Here is a 24,668-nt window from a genome sequence, read left to right as displayed (position 1 = left end):
GACGATTGGTTGTGAGATGTTAGGGTTAAGCTACTGGAGTGTTGGAGCTACCAGATTCTCGTGTGATTCTAACGCAGCGTGACGTGGTCAATAATTGTGTGTTGTCTTTTTACATGCCCTCCCTGTGTTCATTATGCTGCCAGGCCAGTGCACTATCGAATTACAGGATTGACGGTGGAGATTATTCCTTCTGATGCACTCATTGACGGTCAGGAATACTCCTTTCAACCTCCCCAGTTGTCTATGTAACTTGGGGATGTTGGTTTTGCACTGAACCCCAGTATGCAACAATATATGAGGTTGTGGTCCCGGTTCCTAGTTAATTGACCAACCTGATAGCTCGGGCACTTTAGCTTTAACTAGCTTGCTTGGAGCATGTTGCTGCGACCGTGACGGTTACAGTGTCATGCCATAAAGCTCCGACTCATGGTGCGGAAAAACTAGCCCTGGCGTAGGGAATACGAGCGCTCCTAAAATAGGTATATCACCGGATTTGTAGACATTCTAATTTCGCACGCCCTTTTCTGGATAATATTGACGAAATTGGAATTAAATGTTGCACAACTCACGATTAATTGGGTCGCACTGACAGGTAAAATTAGTGTGAATAATTCTTGCCGAGTCATTCGTCTGTGCGACTGATCGGCGTAATCTCGTCGGCATTGGGTGCAAGTCAATCCACAAGCGCTGGTTCAAAAGATAGATGTGGACGCGGATTCCGGCTTCCAGCATGACGAAACAGATTGTGTGACATGGCAAAAAGTGGTAAGGCTGTGCGTGTACTATGGGTTCCAAGTTCCTGGAAAGGCCCGTAGCGTCCGCCATCCTTTTTCAAGTTTTAGAAGAGATGTTGCAGGTTGCGGTGGTACAACTGGTATAGGAAAAAAAAAGGGTTGTATATCCGCTTTTTGGCGAAGTGAAGCTGACGAGTAAAAATACCTGTATGCGACGGAACAAGTTAATTACAGTGTGATAATTTTAGAGACATCTGATCGATAATGGTTATCCGGTCTCCAAACAGCTACCCTTCGAAACCAGGAAACATTTCCTATCTCTCGATGATCATCAAGCATTCCACGGAAGCGGACAAAGGGCATTCCAGAGCAGGAGTGTTTGTTCTCGTAACCTCGGACTAATAATTTTTCCATCAAGGGCAAACCGGCCCATCGGTAACTGTAAATGCAGCGTGACGAAGAGAGACAGGCCAATCCCTTTGCTTGCAAATTGGAGCTAATGCAGGTACAAGAAAATCCCCCCTTTCTCGCGAAGCTGACTCGAGGGCGAATTCAGGAGCCTGGGCCATCCCAGGAGATGACCCCTTCTTTCCCGCCCGAGCTTCCCCCTTTCAATGGGACAGGCTTTCAGTCCCCGGCCCACCATTGGGAAAGTGCTCTGTGTAAAGTGACCTTGTCTCGCAGACTTGTGCTTTCACAGGCAGCTCGCATCATTAGCTTCGCGTCGAGCTTTTGAGTTTTTCTTCTCAGACATTTAAGATTGTGAAGCTTTGGTTCTGAAAAGCTAAGAGAGCTGATGGTGGTTTCTCCACAACTGCATCGTCGTCGAAAAATCACTCGTTGGGAAGCGAAAAGGCCACGAACGCGAACTTTTGTTGACGAGAGATTAAGGGTTCCGAGTTCTTGGCAAAGGAATCATCCCCTAACACTCATTGCTGTCTCTCAGCGAGATTTCCCTTTGCAAGGATACCGTTCCTACGGTTTTGTGCCCGAGTGGTTTATCCATTCAATATCTACTTCGGGGTGTGATTGAATGTGCGTTCCCCTGTGCCGGTACATTTTCGTTCTGAAACGCGATGTCTTAATATGCCAGATCTTCCAGAAAGACGCTAGAATCCGTTCCCCTGGTCTTCTCGCAAATTCTTGAGCAGAGAAGAGCATGACCATAAGAACACCATGGGATATGACGATGATGAAAGAGGCAAAGAGGTGGCTCAAAAATTCGCTTGTTCTAACTGTATTAGACATTGTAGACACTCGAAATGGCGTAGAGAAAAAAAAAAAACCTCCCCCCATCTGCTAGCATGAGAATGCTAGCCTTCTTTGGTATTTAAAGATTTTTTTTTGGGCAGTGCTCGTTTCATTTGCTGCAAGGCCACACGATCCAGTGGTCGGTTATACCGCCACAGCTGAATGTCAGTTGGCCGTATGCAAGCGTGTATGCACGCTGATATCGATAAACAGTGCATGAAATCTCAGCACTGAATCCTGCCTTTGTTGCGCGGGCTTGAGGTCACTTTCCGACCTTTGAACCTTGGGATGAGCTGAGCCGACTGGAGAACGTGGGTTCGCTTCAAGGATATCAAACGAAAAACTATTGCAATTTTGACCATCGCCATGGATTCTCGATCCTAGCCGGGCGCCGTTATGGCTAGATGTTTTTCCGTCACGGCTAGAGAGCAAAGACATTCAAAATCTTCTCGTGTATGAAAGTGGCCGTCACTGTGATTCGAGGCTATTATGAGCGATTTTCTATTGCGAAACAGCCTCGCCGTTTGAAAACACATATCTCTGGACCTCGAAAGGCTGCCAGCATGACTTTCTCTCAAGAGCCCGTATTTGAATCGGACATTCGAGATTTTACTGTTGCCCCCACGCAGGAGAAACGAGATGCGATGAGATGACTTCATCCCACACACGGATCTGGTTTGTGGTGCCGGTGTGCCACGGCAAGGAGTTGCTGAAACTACCGGAAACCGTAGCTGGATAGAGAAGCCCGGGTTAGCCAAAGGTACCATAGTCATTAATGCTTGTGACATCGATCGATCGATCCTAAGAGTCCTGTTTGCAAAAGAAATGGATGAGATATGATGCTAAGTTCAACGGACTGCTTTGTACTAAGAGCCGGACCGCGGTCACCCTCGGGATGCCGGTCGTCTGCATTAAAGCTTCTGAACAAGGGAAGGTATTTTGCCTTAAATCGCGGACATTTTGCGAATCTTGCAACCTCACAACGGAGCTAGAGGCATCCAGGCGTCCGTATCCGCGGGGAAAGATGGCTATTCATTGGGTAAAAACCGCAGCTCTCTGCGAATTCAGGCACACTGGATAGTTGGAACAAGATTGCTAAGACATATGTTTGTGCTTGGATGTGAGTTTTTCGAAGGATCGAGATCGCATCCAACGGAATCCAAGCCGAAGCCGCTGCCTTTGCGATCGGCTTCACAGGAGGCGGCGTGGTTGCAGGCAACAAGGAGACCCGGGTCCATTCACGGGACGGACGGACGGACGGACGAATGAATGAATGAGTGATCGAATGGGTCGAACGAATGAATGAATGAATGTCAGCATGAATGAAGTTCACCATTGAAAGCGCACAACAAGTTCCTTCGCGCCTCTCACTCGTTTGTGACAAACCAGAGAGTTGGGTCACAAACAGCTGCCTCCACTTTGGAGAATAAGAAACTTGACCAAGGCTTCTGTGCACCTTTCCAGAAGCCAAACCCCCCCTGTCGACCAGCCCAGACCTATTTTTGAACAGGGGGGATTTTCCATCCTTGCTCTTGCTCTCAGGCACAAAGAGCAAAAGAGAGTCTTTCGCAAATCGAAATTCAATCTCAGAAATTCACTTTCCAGCGGCTCCCCTCTCACACAAGCCTCTTAGTGCGATTTCGCTCTCTTCCCATGTGGCATTGCAGCCAACCGGGGAAGCTAGCAGTTGGTTCGTCCTTTGATAACCGGAGCATTTGAGTTTCACCCCTGGGTCTCCCCTACGAGGCCGTCGTGGGAAGTTTGACCAGCAACTTGTTAGTGAAAGACAAGAGAAAGAGGAAAAAAAGGAATTAGAACTGTGCCCGGAGTGCGAAAGTCAGCTCAAAAACAGGCGGAAGAAAGTCCCGTAATGAGACTCGCAATCGTTCGGACCCAAGCCCACGAAACCGTAGGCTTTTTTTCCCTCCGATATTTAGAACGGTATATTTCTTTTTCAGATTGCTTTCTCTTGTCATGGCTGCTTGCTTGCTTTCTTTTCTTTGTTTCGAGGTGTGTGGTGGTGGTGATTCAAACTTCATACCAGTCTCCTGGGTTTCCCTTTGCTTGCGGACGAGCCTCAGCACACCCACACATTGGTCTTGGTTATATATTGCCCATTCCACCTCCTTCCAGTAGCTCTTCCATCTTCATTCCATCACCATTCCCTTGCATTCAGACCAAGATACAGATCACATATCATCAGCATCATATCGACCATCCGGTTTCTCGGCCTCAGGATCCAGAACGTTGGGTATAAGTTAACGAACGTTATAAATACAAATTACTCTTAATTCTCTTTGCTTCTATTAATCTTCCCAAAGAAACTCGCCTGCCTAACAAGCGCTTCCTAATCCGAACAACAACACATTCTCTTCTACTTCTATATCTCTTATACCTCGTACAGTATAATTTTTATATCTTAAAAATGCCTGGTGCAATCTCTCAAGCTCCTACGGCTCACTGCCACCACGCCTTCAAGATCATCAAGTCCGACACCACTGCCGTGATGTGGACATGTGGAATGTGCCACTCCGAACCTCATTGGTTCATCTTTGAGTGCCAGCACTGCAAGCTAAAGACCTGCAGGCCATGCACCCATGGTCTGTAAAGAGACTGCACTTCCCTAATACGACGACAGCCTACGACCTAATTGATTGAGTCACCGAATCCTCATGACAAAGGGCTGTGCTTGTCTCTGTGCAACCAGTAGACCTAATACTTCGACATGTTCCGTACCTAATATATATCAGTCAAACAGATATATTTGGAACATCGGACCTAACGGAGTTATACCTACTGGGATGCGACATAGCAGCAGCATATAGTTCTCGATCGTGAGACAACTCTTTGGTCTTTCAACATCATTCTGTCGCCTGTTTGCCATCTCTTCCCGTCTAAGCCCATGGAACCGACAGCCTTGCGTTCAACTGGCTTGACGTAGAGCATCAAGGTTCTTTCAATTTCCCCTGCAGCGGCAAAAAAGATATCTCGAACCCTCTTCGGCCTCCTGCCTTTATGACCATACCCTCGCAATCTTGGATTTTACAGCCACGAGACTCTCTGCATGCATCTCTCTAACGGAACGGTCACAATTTTTCTTTGCAAGCGATTTATCCTTTTCCCTCTTTTTTGCCATCGTCTCAGCTCTGCTATCCTACTTCCGGGTTTTTATCTCTTCTCAGCCTTTTTATCCGAAATCAGTTCCTGCTTGCTCGAATCTTCTCCTTCAACCTCATCGGGACGGCGCAATGTTTTTCCAGCGACTTTTTATACCCCCAAAAGCAAAGCGGTTCTTTATCCTTACCTCCTAATATACCTAATACCTAATCGCTCGCTTTCATCTCGTCTCTCTTGTTTTTTCTCATTTCGATTCTTTGATACCGGTCTTTTGCTTTTATACACTTTTTATTGTTTGATATATACCACATACATCGTCATCAAGCGCAAGCTATGGGATCACGGGCAAAAAGTCGGCTTTCTCCTTCTTTCATCATCCGCCATATCGTATTATATACACCTTTTGTTTATTCTAGAGAGGAATTTTGCTTTTCGTATCACTGTATAATATTACGCACATTCTATCGTTTCTTTTGTGCTCATCTATTTCCTTTTCTCTTCTAAAAACCAGCATGATACCCAAAAGCTGATTCGGATTTTTATTTTCCATATAATGACATTTGTAATTAGACTAGAAGAAAATCGTACAAAAAAATATTTTTCTCTTCTCACAAACATCGCATTCACATTTCCTCTCCCTCCTTCCTCAGGGGATATAGTCACACGAGCGAAAAATCAGGTACGAAAAAGTGTGTGCGATGAGCTTCCAAGGGTACAATATGATTTTTTTTTTCTTCTGCCTAATGTCGAAAGTTATGGAGTACCAGGGTTCTCCGGAATATCCCAACGGCAGAAACGGCCGCCATAGCTCCGTTTATAACGTTTAACGAGGGTTTTTTCCTTTCGTGTGATTGTTGGGGTAAGCTAAAGCTTATGCGAGAGAATCGCATGTCATCCGGGTCAGAGCGATGAGCTTCAGAAATTAAATGAACATGTGTCCTTGAACCCAAAAGCTTGAGAGTTCGAGATATAGCCCTTGTCAAGTTGGTGGCAAGGTTGAATATCCGAGGATGTATGTAAGTACGGTACGCGAAGCACATGAGCAAGCTGGAAAAAAAAAGAATGGGATTGGAAGACGCATGGAAAAGGTTATTAGGCTGTGATTCATGGCGATGATACGTCGCTTCGGATTTATATACACCTACGCAAGTTATGAGGCGTGTTTATGCATCCGGATTACTCAAAACAGGCGTCAAACCCCGTACCAGGTAAGAAACGACGGTAAGTATCTACGCGCATTCCAGTTCTTCTTTAGATTGAAACAAAACGAGCCAATGCATATGTATAAATCGGGACCGGAAAACTTAACTTCTGCAGAAGGTCAGACGTGCTAAAGAAAGGCTGTCCTATCTTATGACCTTATGGCTATTGCCGTCGCAATTCGATGACCAAAATGTTACACAGGGCTGCAGGCTGACTGGCGGCGCTCATCGCATATTTGCGCCGCCGCCGATGTGTACCGGCAGCTCCCGAGAGACGTTCCCTTGATTGGGTACATCCATATGTACCTGCCCCACCAAGGCCGTGTCCATGACATGGCCGAGGGGGGCATGCCGACGGTGCTGTTGGTTCGCTGCCATGCTTTGTAAATCAGTTGGCTTTTTAATATATTCCGCAAGGACCGGGTGGAGGTTGTTATATTATATTACAAGATCCCGGTGTCTGGTGGAGGAATATGCACGTGGAGGTGGCCTTCCATCTGATTGAGCCAAACATTGCATATCAGCCTCATTTTATGATGGAGACCGTCAACGTTATCTCTGGCCCTTTTTCCTTTCATGTTCTCCTCATCTAGGCCTTCTTTGATACGACAATGATCGCGACAGCTGCACTTTGGCGATATCCACCAGCAGGAGGGGAAGTGAAGAGGGGAAGTGGAGAAGCGAAAGTTGGCCAACCCAATGTGTTGCGATGAGGGTCTTCAGAGTCCGCCATTGGCCAGCCGCGGCTAACCCAACCGAACGGGGGCCCGAAAACGAAATTTTTTTTTTTTCCCTTCACCTCAGAGAACATCCATAAATATCACACTCCGACGATATTACCCCAGAACCAGTATATCTCTCTCTGTCCATCCTCCTCTTTCTCGATTAATACACTTGCGGTCCCTTACATCTATCGCCTGATGTAGGGGGCTATCACAAAACTTCAAATGGTTCCTCGAGATCATTCTAATTCCTCACCTTGATCATAGACGTCGTCCAATTGATCCCAACCAGACTGTACCTGCTACAAAGTGGCACTGCAGTTATATCCACGCAATTTCACAAAATACACAGCCTTACCAAAGTTATAGATTAGCCGGCATACATACACACAAGTAAAACGAACATAGCAATGCGTCGTGTCCAGATCTTCTCGGGTACCTCCAACCCGGCTCTCTGCGATGCCATCTGCGAAAGACTAGGTCGGGCCCCGTCTAAAGCCGAGCTGAAAAAGTTCGCCAATGGCGAGACCAGCGTGCAAGTTGGTATGGAGCCAACATCTTAAATCAGTTATTGTAACCTTAGTCGAAGGACTCGCCGATTCTAACAGACCACCATTAGGATGCTCGATTAGAGAGCAGGACGTTTTCATTGTCCAGGGTGGAGGGCCAAAGTATGCCGGACACTCTCTTCGTTGACCTTTCGGTACACGGAAGATCAATGTTGAAGGCTGACAAGCAAACCGCTCGCGGTTGATGTTTGTGGAACAGGGTCAACGATGCCATCATGGAGACCTTGATCTTGATATCTGCCTGTAAAGGCGGTTCGGCAAACAAAGTCACCGGTATGAACCGAATAGATCTCCCGAATAGCATTCTGCTCGGCCTTATAGGGCTGAGTCAGATATGCAGAGGGTTTCCACTTGCTGACTGGCGGTGCTGTGGCTTGCTCATATAGCTGTGTTACCATACTTTCCGTACTCGAAACAGTCCAAAAAGAAGTCTCATAGGGGAGCCATAACCGCGAGAAGTATGTTTCTTTCACCGTGCTACATATTCCCACAAGGCTATGACGTACTAAAGTCTATTTCATGGCAGTGCTTGCGAATTTGTTGACTGTTGCCGGTGTGGATCATGTTATCACGGTGGACTTACATGTGGGTGACATACGGGATCGTGGTAGGCAGACACGGTGTAACTGATGAAAAATCCTTAAAATACAGGCCTCTCAAATGAAAGGTTTCTTCTCCAAGCCCGTAGACAATCTTGCTGCGGAACCGATCTTTGCCAAATGGATCAGACAAAACGTTCCCAATTGGAGGGAGGCAGTGGTCGTATCCAAAAATCCCGGAGGCACGAAGAGGTACTACGGTTCTCTCCCCACGGTAGTTTTGATTTCCCTCTGACTCGTTTATCATGCAGAGTGACATCGCTCGCCGATGCTCTCAAAATCAACTTTGCTCTGATTACAACGGACAAGCGTCGAGCGATCCACGATTCGGCTTTGCAGTCTAGAAGACACTCGCCCGCACACTCAGAGCATGGGAGTAACACCGTTGATACCGGGAACAATGAAAAGGCTATCGAGACCCCGGACAACTCGTCAAAGCCTCAATCCGAGAAGTCTAACTCTGTTCGCGAAGGAGGTTCTGATACTGTACCGTTCCGGCGCCAGGGGTTGAGTTCATACCTCCAGCATCAGCGTTCGGGGTCTTCGGATTCATCTCCTCGACATAACATGCTAGGCATAAATACTCACATGGGACATCGTAACGTTCCACACCCAGACTCTCACATGTCACCTCACCATAGTCACCATCACAGCCTGTCTAGTCTATCTAGCCACCCGTTGAAGGAACAGCACAACGGGATCCCCGAGGACGAGGAAGAGGACGAGGAAGACGCTTACAATGACGACCAGGTTTCCGATGTTACCACAAGCCGTCTCGTACAAGGTCACGTCGTCGACGACGACTACCCATCCCCGTCAATGACCGCTAGTGTTGTTCTCGAGGGTAACGGGGGCGAGGGCAACTTGGACCATATGTTGTCGAGTATCTATTCGACTACTTCCTCTGTTATTGGCCACGATAGCCATGCACTCGGCGGTGTTGATGCTAACGCTTCAGACGAGGACGATGAACCACATGATCAGATTGAGAGGATGATCACGCTTGTCGGTGAAGTTAGGAATAAAACCATCTTCATTGTAGACGACATGATCGACCGTGCAGGCAGCTGGGTCGCAGCTGCAGAATTGGCGGTGAAAGTGTGCGGTGCGAAAAAGGTCTACTGCATTGCTACTCACGGCCTCTTCGGGTCAGGAACTCTGGAAGAGATGGACGAGTGCAAGTGCATTGATAAGGTGAGTGAAATGCCTCTTTAAAAACAACCGGAAATAATATCCTAACTGTAGAATAGATTGTCGTCACAAACTCCTTCCCACTCGGCGAAGATATCTGCCGAAAATACAAGAAGCTCATTGTCATTGATCTATCGCATCTCCTTAGCGAGGCGATCCGAAGAAACCACCACGGCGAAACAATCTCGCCGCTTTATAACTACTATTGGGATTAGATGGAAGTAATGCCATTTTTCGTTAATTTCTTTCTAGCTTTTTTTTCTTTTGGGAGGCCGGAAGGGGTTTGCATTTTGGAGTTTCTCTTTTTTCGTGCTATTGAATACTAATAAGTGATGGTCTTTTTCGCCCTAATATGTGCATAAAAAGAAAATCACAGGTTTTTATTCTTTTCGTCACAGCGGGATTGCGACTGGCCATCAAGCTTGCCCATGCTTTGGACAGACGCCTTTTTTGCTTTTATCATTCAGAAATGAAAATATCATACACCAGCGATGCAGACTGTAGAGTTTGCAGGAATCCCCTTTGCCCATGAGCCTTCGGGTTTATGGGAAGTAGGGTGTATTCTTAACGGAGCGTTGGAAGATCAGAAATTTTTATCTTGACTTGTCTTTTCTTGTCTTTCCTCTTCGGAGTTAAGATTGGAGGGACGGGAAGGGGTAATTGTCGCGGAAAGAAGACATCGTCGTCCACTCCTTTTCGCCCGTCTTAATTGATGGGTGTGGCGTCCGATGTAAGAGAACAAAGCGGACAATTTTTTATATAATTTATTCTCAAATAAAGTGTATGCTCGTTCGATTAATAGAATTTATATTTTTACCTTTCTTCTTTCGATGTTCTATGTAGATGTAAAGGGTATAGCTATAAAATACTAGCATCCGCCTTCTTCGGCCTTGCTCCAAAGATGCTACTCCCAACCCTAACAAACGCAGCCCCCATCCCGATCGCATTCTCAAAATCATCACTCATCCCCATACTCAACTTCAACTCCACCTTCTCCCCCTCTTCCTTTTCAATCCTCTCTTCCAGACCCTCAGCAACCTCAACCAACGTCACAAAATCCTCATTCTCCTCTCCTTCCTTAGCAGCCCGGCTCCTAGCAATAGCCCCGATAGTCATCAACCCCACCAACTTCAACTTCGGACAATCCTTTCTAACCGTCGATATTATATCCCATAATTCTTCACTATTCGGTTCAACACCGGACTTTGAATCTTCTCCTGAAGTGTTAACTTGTACGAAGACGTTGATTGCGGGGAAACCATCCGGTCTCAAACGGTTTAATGTCACCGCTTTTTTGGCGGAGTCGATGGAGTGGACGGCGTGGAGGTTTTTGATCCTCGCTAGTTTTGAGATCGAGGAGGATTGTAGGCCGCCGATGAAGTGCCATGATATTGTTGTGGGGAGGATTGTGTGTTTTTTCCATAACTCTTGGATGTAGTTTTCCCCAAAGTGTTCTTGGTCACCGGTGGTGTGTAGTGCCAGTATATCGCTCGCGGGTTTTAGTTTCGATACAGCGATGAGTTGAACTTCATCACCTCCCCGTCGATGACTCCCAGCTGCAGACTTAGCGGCGTTGATGCTGGCCTGGATGTCTCGGATATTCAATATCAACTCTCGAGCTCGCTCTTGAAGTTCTTTATCACTCCTAAGTTTTTCTTGTAGACTAGAGAGGATGTTTGCTGCGGCTTCGCTGCCGGGTTCGTATTCTGCGTCTGCCATTTTGAAGGTACGTGCGAAGCGGAGGCTTGTCCCCTTCTGCTTCTTTGATAGTAAGAATAGGAGCGTACTCCTCTTGATCACTTGGTGGTAAGGGAGTAATGCAAGCGGTTGTTTGAACTCTGATGTCGGATTCGTTCTGGCCGTGGAGTAATATTGGCGGTGAAGTCTATGGCGTCCGTTAGTCAAAGCGCTTGAAGACGTATACATAAAAAAATGTATGAAATTTGAAACAGAGGGATTACTTACCGAGACCCAATGAACTTATAATGGCCTAATAAGCTCCGTAGGCACTTGGGAGTCCGGTGCACGGGCCAGTGATGTATTGTCGACGACATTCAGATATTCGAGGTTCGGAATATCACGTTAACAACTCATGATCACCTACAATTTTAGTTACAGAGCAACACGCCGAAGAAGGCTCTAGCTCGCGATCGGGAGATATGAGGGATAATATGTTAACACCTTCTCCTTGTATTCCATTGCATTTATGAACAGGTCCGATAGATGGATATATACTATACTGCGTGCTAAAGGCGTCGACGTCTGGTTGGCGTAGGCGCTATGTAAAATTGAAAAAAAAAAAGAGAAAGATCGCACATAAACGCCGCCCTAACAAAATCTCCCAGCAAGGCTAAAAAAATTAAACAAAAATAAACAAAAAAGGAGAAATCAACACCCCTATTCACGAATACTTGGTCCTCTTCCGCTGAATGGTATCTCGCAGTCCTGATCTCGCAGATATCCCCGTATCAAAACCCGACCCCATGGCAGTTCTCTTGCGTTTTCGCTCAAACGATTGCCAGTTAACCCCTTTGGCCAACTGCATCGGCGAACCGGTCGGAACCTTCCAAAGCATGCCGGGCTCCTAGCCCATGACGTTCCCTAGGGTATGTTCCTTGATATAATCTGCTCCTTTCTCCGTATATTCCGCCTTGGTGATCGCTGCTCCCTTCCAGGCCGCTTGCCCGATGTTCGATTTACTCCAAAATGCCGCTCCTTTCCATGCATCCAACAATGGGTCCTTCGCAGTTCTGACCGCAAATTCGGCTTCGAATGGGAGTACGGATGTGAGTGCCGTACGCATTCGCTCTTCGAAGCCCTTGAATAGTGTATACCCTCCTGTGAGGAATATATCCCTGTATATCGATTCTCTCTGCTTCTCCTCTGTGATCCTGTTAAGTAGCAACTCCGATGTGATCTCCACAATACCCGCCTGATCGACACCGGCCATACTTGGTTCGAAGATAACCTCGGGAACACGTATCCTCTCAACGTTCAAGTGCATTTGGTGGGCTTCGGCCTGGTTCTCTGGATCAAACGGGTGACAGCCCCGCAAGAACGCATGGATCAAGCTCTTGCTCCAGTCCGATCCAGCACCTTGAAGACTGTCCTCCGTAAAATTTGGGTCGTAGCGTAACAACTGTGCCTCTAGGTTCTTAAGTTCCGTCTGCATTTCTTCATCTTCCTCCTCTTCATCTTCGTTGACGGTCGCGATGTCGCGGTAGATGGCCCAGTCGTCGTCATCGGCACCAAAGGTATCTTCATCATTTCCTCGTCTGCGTTTCCTCGTGGGCTCGTCTGACGCAAGATGAGCGATAGCCTTCATCCTGTTCAGCGAAGCCAACGACTTCCTATCTGACAGCTGATTTTTCCTCTGCTCACGTTCCTTCAACTTGGCAACTAATCCATCTCTCATACCCCTCTTCTCTGCGATCCAGCCTTCGAGGTCGTTTGTTCGCTTTTCTTCTTCTTTCTCTGCTTCTAGTCTTCGTCGCTCTCGTTCCTTCTCCTTTTCTGCTCGCAACCGTTGTCGAGCCTCATAGTTGGCCTTTAGGAGTCTCTGGCCTCTCTTCTGCTTGAGGCCCTCTTCGTCTAGCTCTTCATCCGGGGTATCTAGAAGTGGGAATGTGGGTACTTCTTCCTCTTCTTCCTCTTCAATACCCAAATCCTTGTTTCGTGATCTTCGGATCGATTTCTCTAGTTCCTTGAGTCGCTTCTCTAGTTGTGCTTCGTCCCGGAAACCTTCGTTTTCTAGTTGCCTGCTAAAGTTCTTTTTGGTTTCCGTCTTCCCTTTCTCGAGTATGTGCTGGTAGTATGCAAGCTCCTCTTCCTTCTTTTTAAGCTGTAATCCAGATTATATATTAGAATCCGACCGCGCCATAAGATTATTACATCCATGTTTACGGATGAAACCTGGAGTCGAAGATCTTACCTTCTCGAGTCTCATTTTCGCCGCCTGCTCCTGCAGCCTCCTACCACTCTCCTTTCTCCTCTCTGCGATCCTAGCAAGTTCCTCTTCGCTCTTCTGTTCCTTAACAATTTCCACGAAGGGGAACTGAATCGCTCTATCCCGTTCATCCAAACTGCCCATCTCTAGATACCCGGACATCTCAGCTTTATAATCTTGGCTGACGTAGCAATGCTCTTGAACCAAGCTTTCCATCTGTTGTTGATACGTCTTTGGGAATCCTGGATATTTTAGAGCCAGCAGCTTGGTGAGGAATTCCACCGCTTGTGAACAACCCCAATTTAGACGCGTGGCCATGTTCAAGACTCCCTTGCCGTTCATAACGGGGATGAGATGGGTCGTTGTATGCGATGAGGATAGGACGAGACCGGTGGTACCGCCGTTGTAGTGGTATGAGAAGAGAGAATCGAGGCCGTATGTGACGGATGGTGCATTGTATGCTTCGAAGAGGAGTTCCGACATCGCTATAATACCCGAATACTGTCAGTTCTTCTTTGCTCTATTATACTAAAGAAACCCGTAGACTTGGAGGAGTAAAGAAAGGGAACCATACTCTTCCTCGAATAAGTCGGATTACACAACGCCTCAGTCATAACAACCGGATGCCCAATGCCATCCTCATCATCAATCCCAAGCTTCAGAAAGCTATAATCCAGGATATTCTCCATGACGTCAAAATTGGAGACTATATTGACATCGAAGGCGTTTTTGGCCGCAGTTCGGGAGTTACTATCGGCGCAGGCATCATTACCGACGAGTGTGAATGTACGGGCGAGCTTTCGGTCTCGGTATTTGGATAAGATGGGTGGGAATGTTATTCGGGGAGCTGATTCTGAAGACCAGCCGACACGTGTGTTCCAGCTGCCTAGAGGGGAAAGAGAGAGCAGTTAGTATCGATTGGCAGTTGATTGATGACGGAAGATGTTGGTGGGGTCAGGTAGAGGTACCATTGTCAATGACGATAGCTGCATCGCTGCGACCCCGGTATTTGGAGTAGTCATCAGCCTGGGGCGTCGGACCAGGGAATTTAGGTTCGAAAACGTAGTAGAGTTTTTGGGGAGGTTTAGGCGAGTCTGCTGAGGATGATGATTGTTCTGCCGTCGCGCTGGGAGACATTGTGGCGGGGTTTTGTAGATGTTTTGTATGGTTGGTAATGTTCGGGGGAGGAGGTCGGTGGGAGATGAGAGAAAGGATGAGATGAAGAGTGGGTTTAAGTGGGTCGGTCGCGGGCGGGCATTGAAGCGAAGACGTCGACGGTTGGCGACGCGGTTTTGCGGTTCAAGTTGGCTGCACGTGTTTCACTCCACAACCAACCTTCCATCTTCAACTTCAAACCTCAGGTTTACTTGATCAAGATGGAGTCACCGCACGAGAGCCAGCAGTCGCTCCTGCTCAACCGAATTATCGGCAATGTGGTATTTATATTTCTACTTCACATGATATCTATATCACATACTAAGGATACTGTAGGAGAAACTAAACGAAGCCGTCAAAGAGTTCAATAACCGTATCCGGGTAAATATACCCACTCTTATATTATATACTACATACAATGTAGTAGATAGTCAGATGAAAGAATTATCTAACTATGGGATACATGGGTTCAGGAAATAAATGCAGCAAACATGGAGGCAGAACTCTTCTCGCACATGTGGCAGAACTATCAGAGTTATCTCGAGATGAACCTCGAAGGTTTGTTTGCCTTTTCATACAAACATCAATGGTATGATTTGCTAATACAAAGGTATTCACAGAGACGAACAGCTTGGTACCCCCGAAGTAATGAATGGTTGAATGAAGGTTGCATTGCATCCTCTCTATCAGGTTTCCAGTATTCTAGCACTGGTACCTCATCTCAGAGAGGAGGAGCGGAAGAAGAAGAAGAAGGAATAACATACAAACCGAAGAAAGTATATCATGGCAGGTCTAATATTCATATCTTTTGACCCTCGAATTGCCTACAGCGTTATTTGGAGATAATAACAGAAAAAGGAAGAAAGAAAGAATTCAATCAATCCAATCTTCATCGTCGTCGCCAGAAGTCTCCCCCGCACGCACAATTCCCATACTCGAGATCATATTCTCCAACCCAGTTGGCTTATCTCCAGCATACTCCTCCTCTGAGCCTTCGGAACTAGATTCAGAGCAACCGGTCTCCTCCTCCACACCCTCGTCTTCTTCCTCATCATCTTCATCACTTCCTTCTCCCCCTCCCTCGACTCTTCTTCCTTATCATTCTTCCCTTTCTTCCCCTTGTTACCATCTTTCCACCCATTCTCCTCGTCTTCATCTTCATCATCAGCGTCACCCTCATACGTAACACTCGTCAATTCCTCATAATCCAAAACAACCACATCGTCTCCATCATCTATCCCCATCTGCTTCTTCATAGCTTCATCCAATTCATTCCAATGCTCCTTCTCCTTCCTCAAAGCCCCCATCTCCTCAATCATCTCTTTACACCCATTCTCATAATGATTGGCCAATCCACTCAAACCCCTAAAAACAGCTTCACACCCTTCACACTTCCAAACCACATAGACGGCCATAACCCTCTTCCTCTTCTTCTCAACTCCGCGGATATGTTCGTGGAAATTACGCGGTCGATCATACTTCTCTCCGCAGGGGAGACAGGTATACTTGCAATCTCCGGAGATGTCGCCAAAGTCATCCCCCTGGATCTTCCAGGTATACGTGAACTGTGATTCCCCGCTGATTTTGTGCATATTGTTGTTGTTGGCGATGACCTCGTAGAATTTGCCGAGCGGGTCGACGAGCCAGATTGTTTCCTTGGGGAGGACATGGCTTTCATGTCGAGGCTGGCGATGTAGACTTTTTCTTCGTTGGTGAAGTCACGGGTGTAGTCGAGGAGGATTAGGTGGGCCACTCCGTGTTCGTAGATACCCCTGGCTGCAGCTGTAGCGCATCCGTGACCCTCGAGGTGGGTGAGTAGTTCAGATGGCCTGTCGAACTTTCCGGAGCAGCTGGGGACGCAGGACTACTTGCATCTAGGGTGGAGGACAGTTCGATGGTGCTGTCGAAAGCAACGTTATTAGTAAAACCCGTGTACTTGTCAGATTCGAGAGACACGGAGGGGAAGGAAGAAAAAACGTACATGTTGCAGAGCCTTCTGAGTCTTGAGATCAACCTTACACTTCCAGCACCAGGCATGGTGCCAATGAGCATGGTCGTTGCGATCCTTGACATTGTTGAATTTCTGGCGACATTTATCTTTGGGACAGTACCATCCGTCCTGGCCACCTCGAGAAACCGAACCGCTCGGTGGGACGTGTAAAGAGATGACCTTTGGCATACGCTGCATCTTCTGGGCTCTGGTTCCGAAGCCTGATGCATCGCCATTGGCTTGAAGCTGGGCCCCTTCGGAGGGGTTGATATCTTCTTGCTTTTTATCCGCCATCTTGAGATCAAGTTGTAGATGCGTATGGATTGAAGTGGATTATTATGGACTCGGGTATCTCGTAAGTGGGTAGGTGGGTAGGTGAGAAGGTGTATGGAAGGTAGGAAGCATAGTAGAACGACGAGTAAGAAAAAGCCTCGGGATGTACATTCAACAGAACCTCTATTATCATTGCGCCTATCTTCAATCCCCTCTATGCATGCACTTCCTATCTCATCTATAGTTCACTGAGCTTACACGGCCGCACTATCTTTTTGAAAAAAGGAAAAACAAGACCGCCGTAAAGGAGTTCGAAGGAAAGAAAGAAACGAAACACTGCCAATCGCTAATACATTATTGGCAGTGTTGTATACTATTCTCGAATGCTTAAGAAGTTTCGAGGATACGTTATGCGCGAGAAAAGAAATACCAATTGCGAAGAGAAACTTCAGTCCTCTTCTGCTAGGTTAATAGGTATGAATCGTTTTGGAAGTTGGACGCTGTATTGTGGTGATCATTAGTGGACATCATCTAGAAGACGCCAAGGCACAGTTACATACCGATCAAACTTCTCCTTGAATCTAGCCAGGAGATCCTTCCAATCATGGTGCCCGATAAGATTCCTTCTCGGAGTAACTCCGATGCAATGTTTCGCGTCCAATTGCATATCTAACGGATCGTTGCTGTGACAGCCTGGCGATATACTGATACGTATCGAATAGCTAGAGGTATTCGGATCGCACGGTGTCGCGCCGGGGACGTTTTTGTTTTCAGATTCGTAGAGCTCAAAGCATATCTGAGTAAGATAGTCGAGCTCTGGAATCGCGTTACGCTCCATCTTGGTTTTGATCCCGGATTCTAAAATACAATTGAGTAGAGTATAGACGTGGGATTCTGTGGACCACGTTAGTCATTACCCCTAGCAGGTTTGAAGTTTGCCGTAATTACGCACCCTTGGTAAAGTAGAAGAAAGACTGCGCGGTCTCGCTCGCCTGAACATGCTCGAGATCCTTGACGATCTGCTTGAGCAACGGCAACGAAGTCAACAACCCGATTTCAAGCTTCTCGTTATTATCGATTCCATACTCCTGCGGAGAGACGAAACTATTTGTCAAATGTTAGCATCATCACGACAATCTCAAACCACACCTGGGGACATACTCGAAAAGGACCTTCGCCAGCCGATACAATTCCCGAAGTTTTGTGAGCCGGAAGTCGTCCTTGATAGCTGCACGGTATTTATCAACTTTCCCCGAAGCATCGTCGTCGGTAATGCTAGGTCGTCCTTGAGGGCTGGTCCCCCTACGGCTATTTCGTCTTCTTCCTAGTCTGTGTGCTCGAAGGATACCTCCAGCCTTTCCGCCATCTTCTGTCGACTCAACCGCACTCTCGGCGGCATTCCCAGATGTCCCATTGGTCGATCCGAGGCCATTAGTGCCCGTATCTACGATACCCTCCTCTTCCATTATCTCGGACGAAGGCGTGAACATCGTCTCGAGGAATTGTCGGTTGTGGAGGGCGTCAAACTTCATCGTATCGTACAGTTCCGAAATCTTGCTAGGGTCCGGTTCCTTTCCTTTCGTCTCACAGAACTCAACGAACAGCTTCTCCCATCGCTCACGGAACAGAGCTGGATCTTCACCACAGCACCATCGGCTTTGGATCGCATTCGTGGTATTAGCCTGGGTGAGCGCCCCCGCCATGACCCCGGAAGATCCGCTAGCAGACTGAGTTGATTTGGAAGATTTTTCTTGGGCAGCGGGAGTGGGTATGAGGCTACCATCTTGTCCCTCACCGAAGTACTTCTTGTAGTTATGTTGCATAACCTTTTGGTGGAACTTCATCAATTGAACGACATTTTGCATGACCACGGATGGCTCTGGAAAGTTCTCTCTCGGCCAGGCAAACTGAGGTGGCGCTTCTGCACCCTTTCGCAGGAGGGTTTTGAGCTTCTTCTTAACTTTGTCCATTTCATCCTTTGCCGCATTGCTGTCATCCAGGAGATCCTTGCGAATGGCAATCCTCCCTTGAGAAATTTCTTTGACATCGAGGAAGCTAGCCGCCCAGATGTGCGCACTTGTTGATACTCTTCGCTCTGACGATGTGAAAATTGTAACATCATTCAAAACTTCCCTGTTCATGAGCAACAAATCCTTCCTCATATTCTCTCCAAGGTCTTGGGACTGATATCTGGCGGAGTGTGTGGGCTCGCCACCCCACTTGATGATGAGCTGCAGTTTGTCTACGACATAGTCATCGTTGATCGCAACAGGCAACGGATCCTTCTCAGACTTCAAGGAGGCCTCTTCGGTCAGGATGACCTTTTCCTCTGCATCATGAACCGTGTCTGGGATGAACGACGGTGCCTCAGGTTGTGACTTTTCCTTTAATTTCACGCTGCTCTTCTTCTTGAAGCCTTGTGGCTTGATCTGAACTTTCGTTCCAGGATACGCCATTTTACGCTGAAGCGCATTCCTCAACAACCTGACCTTTTCTCGGTCCTCAACACCTTCTTTCAAAGCCGCTTCCGTGGCTAATAAAACCTGGTCTAGACCTTCTTCAACCAAGATTACCTCGTCTTTGTGACCCTTGAGTAGATCCACAAAAGGTTGAGTGTGGAAGCTAAACTTGAATTTTTGCTTCGGCGTTCTATCTGCGTGTCGAAGAACAGCAACCATACCCTTGAGTTTCCAGGTGTGCTTGGGGCCGGCGGGAACTGATGCTCCCTGAGCAGGTGGGGCCAATTCCGGATTGCTCCTCACAGACCCAACCACGTGTGGTATGGGTACAGGGGCGGTAACTTGCAGTGTCCCTGATGATGCAGATGGTTGAAGGAGGGTTGGGTTACCAGGTGGAGGAGTACCGGGTCCCGGACTGGGCGGCTCTTTGTCCTTCGAAGAGGTCCGATCCATACTAAGACGGGATGTCGACGGGCTTCGGTGGAGCAATTGATTCAGAGAGTTCCCGATAGATTGCTTCGTCGCACTGAACCTGTTGATTCGCGATTGCGACTGGCTTCTGTCAATGGAGGCCTGATTGGTACTATCGGACCTAGCTCTTCCCGGAGCACGTTTCTCCTTCACGTCAATAAATATAGCTCTGAGCTTTTCGGCGCATTTGTCATAATACTCATTATTGTCCTTGACGAAGCTCCACCCGTTCACATCAATGACGAAGCTCTTTCCATTGACACGCAGCAGATCAAACCCGCACACGTTTTGGCCGAATGATTTAACGATCTTGGTTGCCATTGAGGACTCGGCGGGTGTCAAAGTTGTGACGAATCTGATCTCCTTCCCATTTGTATTGCGACGGACGAGGCCGTCGACAACTGGCGACTTTCTGGTCTCGGCGTGGCAGAATTCAGTACCGACGGTGTAACCTTTAACGTCTTCAGAGTTGTCGACGACCATGAACTGCTCGTAGATGAATGAACCGGACGATCTGGGCTTTGAGAGGTTAGGGTCATATTCTGAGGATTTATTCCCAACCTTGCGGAATAGCTTTCGAACCCCTCCACCTTGCGCTTTCGAGTAGTAAATCCGGATGTTGTGGTCCTCACCGCTCACAGGTTTCTCAACGAATGGTTTCTTCAGAGTTACCCCGTCCACGCTAATGGTATCTTCGTCGATGAGTTCCACGGACTGGGGAGCCTTCCACGCAGGATCACCGGGTGGAGGTAATTTTATCCCGGTATGCTCATAGAGTGCCGCAGCAGTGCTGGGAGAAAGGTAAGGACCACCGTCCCTGGACACTTCCAAACGTTTCGGAGTCGGAACCTTGATCGAATCGAGGATACGTAGAACCAATCGCCTGTCCCAAAGGACCTTTTGCATCGGTAGCGAGTTGACGCAAAACGGCTTTCTTAGAGCAACATAACGGATCGCCTTGTCAAGAGGGAATCCAGATGAGAAGAAGGATATTAAAAAGTCACTACATAGTGAAAAAAATATTATTAGTATCGTAGATGCAAAGCTGTAACCTGGATGATCTGTGCGACCCCCCACGCCGACCGTTGTGTTGGGCTGGTGCATATATTAAATAGGAAATCGCAATGGAGCTGTCAGAACGAATGGACGAATGAGATTTCGCAAAAGGACACCTACCATGTAGGCCAGTTTTCTACGTCTAAGCCTGGAGTCAGCATATTTTGTTTTTACGGAAGCATCCGAGGACCCATGAATTATGTCATCTTTCATGGGGTTTTTGGTATGAATCCTACCTTCGTCCAATATCACCTTGTCGCCGAAAATCACAATCTCAAAGTCGCCGTTAGCCATAAGCCGGTTCAAAATATGCCGACATGGTTTCGATCGAGCTTTGATGTCAAGGGCACAGACTCCAACCCTTCCGATTTTGGGGGCTGGGTTAGGAGTAGACGATGAAGTTGTTGAAACGGATGGTCGTCTTTTGGTAGGAACGTTACCTTGTCCGTCTTCACTAGGAGGCGAAGAGGCCGTAGCGGGTGTGCTACGGCCTGAGGCAGCGTTCACCTGCGCGAGAGCCTGCGCGAGAGAATTTTGAGAAGCAACTGGAGGGGTGGGATTTGGGAGACCGTTCTTGTGTAAAATTGTATTTGAGTCGGTCGGCCCACCGTCCGGAGAACCAGCGATTGGAGAGAGTCCGTTAGAAGGTATGTAGGCGGCAGCAGGCATGATTGCAGGTTGTTGGATGAATCCTCCAGCGGCAGGGACAGTCGCACCACCGTTATTATTATGATTGTTATCCCGACCAAGCAAGTGGATGTCGGCCTGGATTTTATAAGACTGTGGGCCCGAAGAAGTGGGTGCCGGAGTACCAACAACGGAAGAATGTGTGAAACGAGAGTTGGAAGTGTTTGTGCTTGAGTGTGAAGCCGTTCGTTCTAGAGTCGACGAGAACAAAGGTGGGTCGTCACGACCATTACCATCGACCTGGTTGGCCGCCATTGGCGAAATACCAGAGAAGGAATTTGAAGAAGTAGACCTGCGATGTCTGAAGTGTATGCTGGGACGCCGTTTCCCGGAAGACGAAGACGGCAAAAATGCAGCAGTGGTGGACGCTAGCAGATCCTTGAAAAAGCCCGAGGTAGCGTGAAAAGACGACTGGCGAGATGAGGATTGCGACTTGGAGGGACCCGAAATTGAATTTTTCCGAGTAGGAATCGGCTGGGCAGAGGTACTAGCGACCGAGGGTACTGCTGAAGAAGTATCGTAGCGAGAGGTAAAGGCAGAAGATGTACTTGATAGCGAGGAAGCTAGCTGTTGGTCGTTGTTCTGAATTTTATTGCTGTCAACATCGAGAGAGGCAGAGGCAATAGGCTGCTGTTGGGGAGTAGCGGCGCCAGCATTGGTGTGATTAGCAGTCGCGGCGGAAACAGCACTACTATCATGTTGCTGTTGCTGCTTGTGGCCCGTAGAAGAAGCGGATGCAGCTGGTCGGACGACAGCAGCACTTCGGCCATCGGATTGGTCGGGAGGGCCAGCAATGGCCTGGGTGCCGTTCGGTCGGTAAGATAAGGAAGGTCTAGTGGCTGTCGGAGTTGACGCATCGGAGCCAGGATTGTTCGCAATGCTACTGGCGGAGCTAACAGGCTTGCTACTGCTGCTAGCGGCATCTACAGCAGAAGCGGAGTCTGTTTCTGGTATCGATTGTAATTTTCCTTCGCCGTTCGTGGTACTACTAATGCTACTCCTGTTGCTGCCACGAAGGCCTATCGAAGCCGGCGGCGGCAGAGGTACTGGTGGTGTGGAAGTGGACGATGTCATTTGCATGGATCAATGTTTCTTTCCCTTCTAACTATAGTATAGGGTTATCAAATCGAATCAAATTCCAGTTAATCAAATACAATACATACATGTGAATGCATGTATTGTGACAGATTATTCAAAAAGGACTTTGCAGATGCTCAATTGGAGTTGCAGTTGGTCACAAAAACCAGAGATCCGTGTCCAGTTCGATCGAGCTAGTGCTGTGCCTATGGCAAATAGTAGGGATTTGGTAAGGTAAGGTTAAGTATGTAGGCCTGGGATGAAGGATGCTGGCCCCTGCTAGTATAGACGGTTTGTTGGTGTGGAGCCGGAAGGAAGGGATGTTTCTTCGTCTCTGTTTCTTTCTCTCTACCGTGATCCCAGTGGTGTGTATGCGTATGTGCGTGGGTGTCTGTATGTCTCTGGTCGCGAGCATGTGCATCCGGGTTCTGGCTAGGTCGGGATTCGAAGTGCTGGTCTCGTCCCAATTAATCGTCGATTCCGTCTGCAAGCAGCCTGCAAAGTGGAGCTCGTGATAGTTGGTGCACGGGCGAAGTCTATACCGACTAAGAAGTATCGAGATATAAAAAATCAAGATTCAGGGAAGAATTGATGCATGTTTGGAGGAGGTTTTCATTTTTTCATATTTGTTTATTTCCTTCAATTGATTTTGCCTTCCTTCCTTCCTTCCTTCTCCTTATCAAGCAAGCTTGGGATGCTTCTTCTGAGTGGGTGATGTATAAGCAATCTATAAGAGCGCCGTCCTTTCTTTCTTCCTTTCCTTTTTTTTTTTTTTTTTTTCCTTCCTTTTGCCTTCAGAGCTTCCCTGTTCGAGAGTGGTTATCGTATCCTGAGCTGGGCTGAGCGGTCAAGGGAACTCTTGAAATTTTGAGCACTCGACACCTTGCCGAATTGGTACTGAGATCCTGGGGAACGAGGAACCGCTTGACCGGGGGGTTGATATTTCAGATGGTCTCCACCAGCTATGTATAAATATGCGTTTCTGTCCGCACGAATCGATGTACTGCGTATATACGGTGTATTGGGTCTTCGAGAATAAATTCTTATAATATCTTCGATCAAGTCATTCGTCGGAAACAGCCGGAGATTGTGGTATGCATATGGTGAAGTGGTGTTTTTGTTGGGGGTAATATCAATGACTGTCGGCCCCCCTTCGAGAGCTGAATGTCAATGAGTGAGCTCAATTAATTTCTTGAGACGATGGCTGACGTCGTTTGATTTGCCTGGCTCACGCGAGGGTGGTCGGACGTTGGCGGATGTTCTGGATTATATTGATTTCGATTGCAGTGCATCAAGGTCGCACAGCAAGACGTGTAATAAGAGATATATTATATCACTGCTGTGCGACTTTTGAAACCGCGATCCGGGGAAATATATTATATAGGAGTGGTGGAAAGGGGAAAGAGGTCGTGAGACTTCAAAGCTGCAGGACTAATACTTATACTTATACTTATACTTATAGCCATATACTTTCTAGTTTACTTGCTCTGTACTCCTCCCTTCAAGAGAGAGCATCTCTTTTATAAGACTGGTCAAGTTTTTAACAACGGTCAAGGCAGCCAGGTTGAAGGCAAGCAACATCATGTAGGACGCATCTCCACCCTCTCGCCTAATTGACCGGAATTCCATAAGCCCCGCGATACACGAACATTAATTCCAACAGAGGTTCAGGTACATCCGACCTGTCCCCACACACGGTTGGAGGGGAACTCCATTCCTTTTTCTTTTTGTTTAACAGGGTGCCTGGGTGTTCAAAACGTTCAATTTCATCATAGTTTGGCTCGTGGTCGCTGCTCTTCCCTGTAAGCAACAATATAACAACCAATAATGAAGCTTTGAAAGGTGCAGAACCTCGCACAGAAAACTCGCACACGACAACTTTCCAATTCCGGATGATATCGAGTATGATCCCTCTCTCGAGCTCTCGAGTTTGCATAGCCTCCGTAGCATAGGCAAATGTTGTTGGGAATTTAACGAGACGAGGCGAAGAATAGGGTACTGACACGTCGACAGGATGTCTAACGATTGCATTCTTGCTAAGCAGGACACTTACCTGTAACAGCCGAGTACTCCAATCGGTGTGCTATTACAAGGTGGTGTTCAGGAAGTATACTAAAACGCTAGCTTCTTTGGTTACCTGCAGTGTCAAATAACTTTATCCGAAGTCAA

At 47.5% G+C, this 24,668-nt stretch overlaps 6 protein-coding genes across 7 annotated transcripts; 2 read left to right on the top strand and 4 right to left on the bottom strand.

Moving 5' to 3' along the window:
* Nucleotides 1–7,436: 7,436 nt before the first annotated feature.
* DFL_003641 (uncharacterized protein) lies at nucleotides 7,437–9,600 on the top strand (the record flags this gene model as incomplete). The annotated part of the gene is made up of 8 exons (XM_067632608.1): nucleotides 7,437–7,569; nucleotides 7,646–7,697; nucleotides 7,795–7,868; nucleotides 7,982–8,053; nucleotides 8,122–8,180; nucleotides 8,247–8,386; nucleotides 8,446–9,388; nucleotides 9,445–9,600. The coding sequence occupies 8 exons, from the start codon at nucleotides 7,437–7,439 to the stop codon at nucleotides 9,598–9,600; spliced, it is 1,629 nt and encodes a 542-aa protein (XP_067490860.1).
* A 643-nt stretch (nucleotides 9,601–10,243) lies between these two features.
* DFL_003640 (uncharacterized protein) lies at nucleotides 10,244–11,439 on the bottom strand (the record flags this gene model as incomplete). The annotated part of the gene is made up of 2 exons (XM_067632607.1): nucleotides 10,244–11,270; nucleotides 11,351–11,439. The coding sequence occupies 2 exons, from the start codon at nucleotides 11,437–11,439 to the stop codon at nucleotides 10,244–10,246; spliced, it is 1,116 nt and encodes a 371-aa protein (XP_067490859.1).
* Nucleotides 11,440–11,969: 530 nt separating this feature from the next.
* DFL_003639 (uncharacterized protein) lies at nucleotides 11,970–14,468 on the bottom strand (the record flags this gene model as incomplete). The annotated part of the gene is made up of 4 exons (XM_067632605.1): nucleotides 11,970–13,226; nucleotides 13,317–13,816; nucleotides 13,906–14,217; nucleotides 14,300–14,468. 4 exons carry the CDS (start codon nucleotides 14,466–14,468, stop codon nucleotides 11,970–11,972), a joined length of 2,238 nt encoding a protein of 745 aa, XP_067490858.1.
* Nucleotides 14,469–14,707: 239 nt separating this feature from the next.
* DFL_003638 (uncharacterized protein) lies at nucleotides 14,708–15,135 on the top strand (the record flags this gene model as incomplete). The annotated part of the gene is made up of 4 exons (XM_067632604.1): nucleotides 14,708–14,767; nucleotides 14,823–14,867; nucleotides 14,960–15,044; nucleotides 15,107–15,135. The coding sequence occupies 4 exons, from the start codon at nucleotides 14,708–14,710 to the stop codon at nucleotides 15,133–15,135; spliced, it is 219 nt and encodes a 72-aa protein (XP_067490857.1).
* Nucleotides 15,136–15,427: 292 nt separating this feature from the next.
* DFL_003637 (uncharacterized protein) lies at nucleotides 15,428–16,559 on the bottom strand (the record flags this gene model as incomplete). Its single annotated transcript, XM_067632603.1, has 3 exons — nucleotides 15,428–16,171; nucleotides 16,257–16,386; nucleotides 16,468–16,559. The coding sequence occupies 3 exons, from the start codon at nucleotides 16,557–16,559 to the stop codon at nucleotides 15,428–15,430; spliced, it is 966 nt and encodes a 321-aa protein (XP_067490856.1).
* A 638-nt stretch (nucleotides 16,560–17,197) lies between these two features.
* DFL_003636 (uncharacterized protein) lies at nucleotides 17,198–22,502 on the bottom strand (the record flags this gene model as incomplete). 2 transcript variants are annotated; one of them, XM_067632602.1, is made up of 7 exons in its annotated part: nucleotides 17,198–17,249; nucleotides 17,310–17,643; nucleotides 17,702–17,853; nucleotides 17,911–20,682; nucleotides 20,763–20,774; nucleotides 20,856–20,877; nucleotides 20,972–22,502. In XM_067632602.1, 7 exons carry the CDS (start codon nucleotides 22,500–22,502, stop codon nucleotides 17,198–17,200), a joined length of 4,875 nt encoding a protein of 1,624 aa, XP_067490855.1. The 2 variants fall into 2 exon arrangements, with proteins under 2 accessions (XP_067490855.1, XP_067490854.1); XM_067632601.1 differs by lacking the exon at nucleotides 20,763–20,774.
* Nucleotides 22,503–24,668: the final 2,166 nt, after the last annotated feature.

This window comes from Arthrobotrys flagrans (genome assembly GCF_004000055.1).
Source record: "Arthrobotrys flagrans strain CBS H-5679 chromosome Unknown unitig_0, whole genome shotgun sequence".
Taxonomy (NCBI): domain Eukaryota; kingdom Fungi; phylum Ascomycota; class Orbiliomycetes; order Orbiliales; family Orbiliaceae; genus Arthrobotrys; species Arthrobotrys flagrans.
The sequence above is the reverse complement of the archived record's forward strand: the minus strand, read 5'-3'. Positions and strand labels throughout refer to the sequence as shown.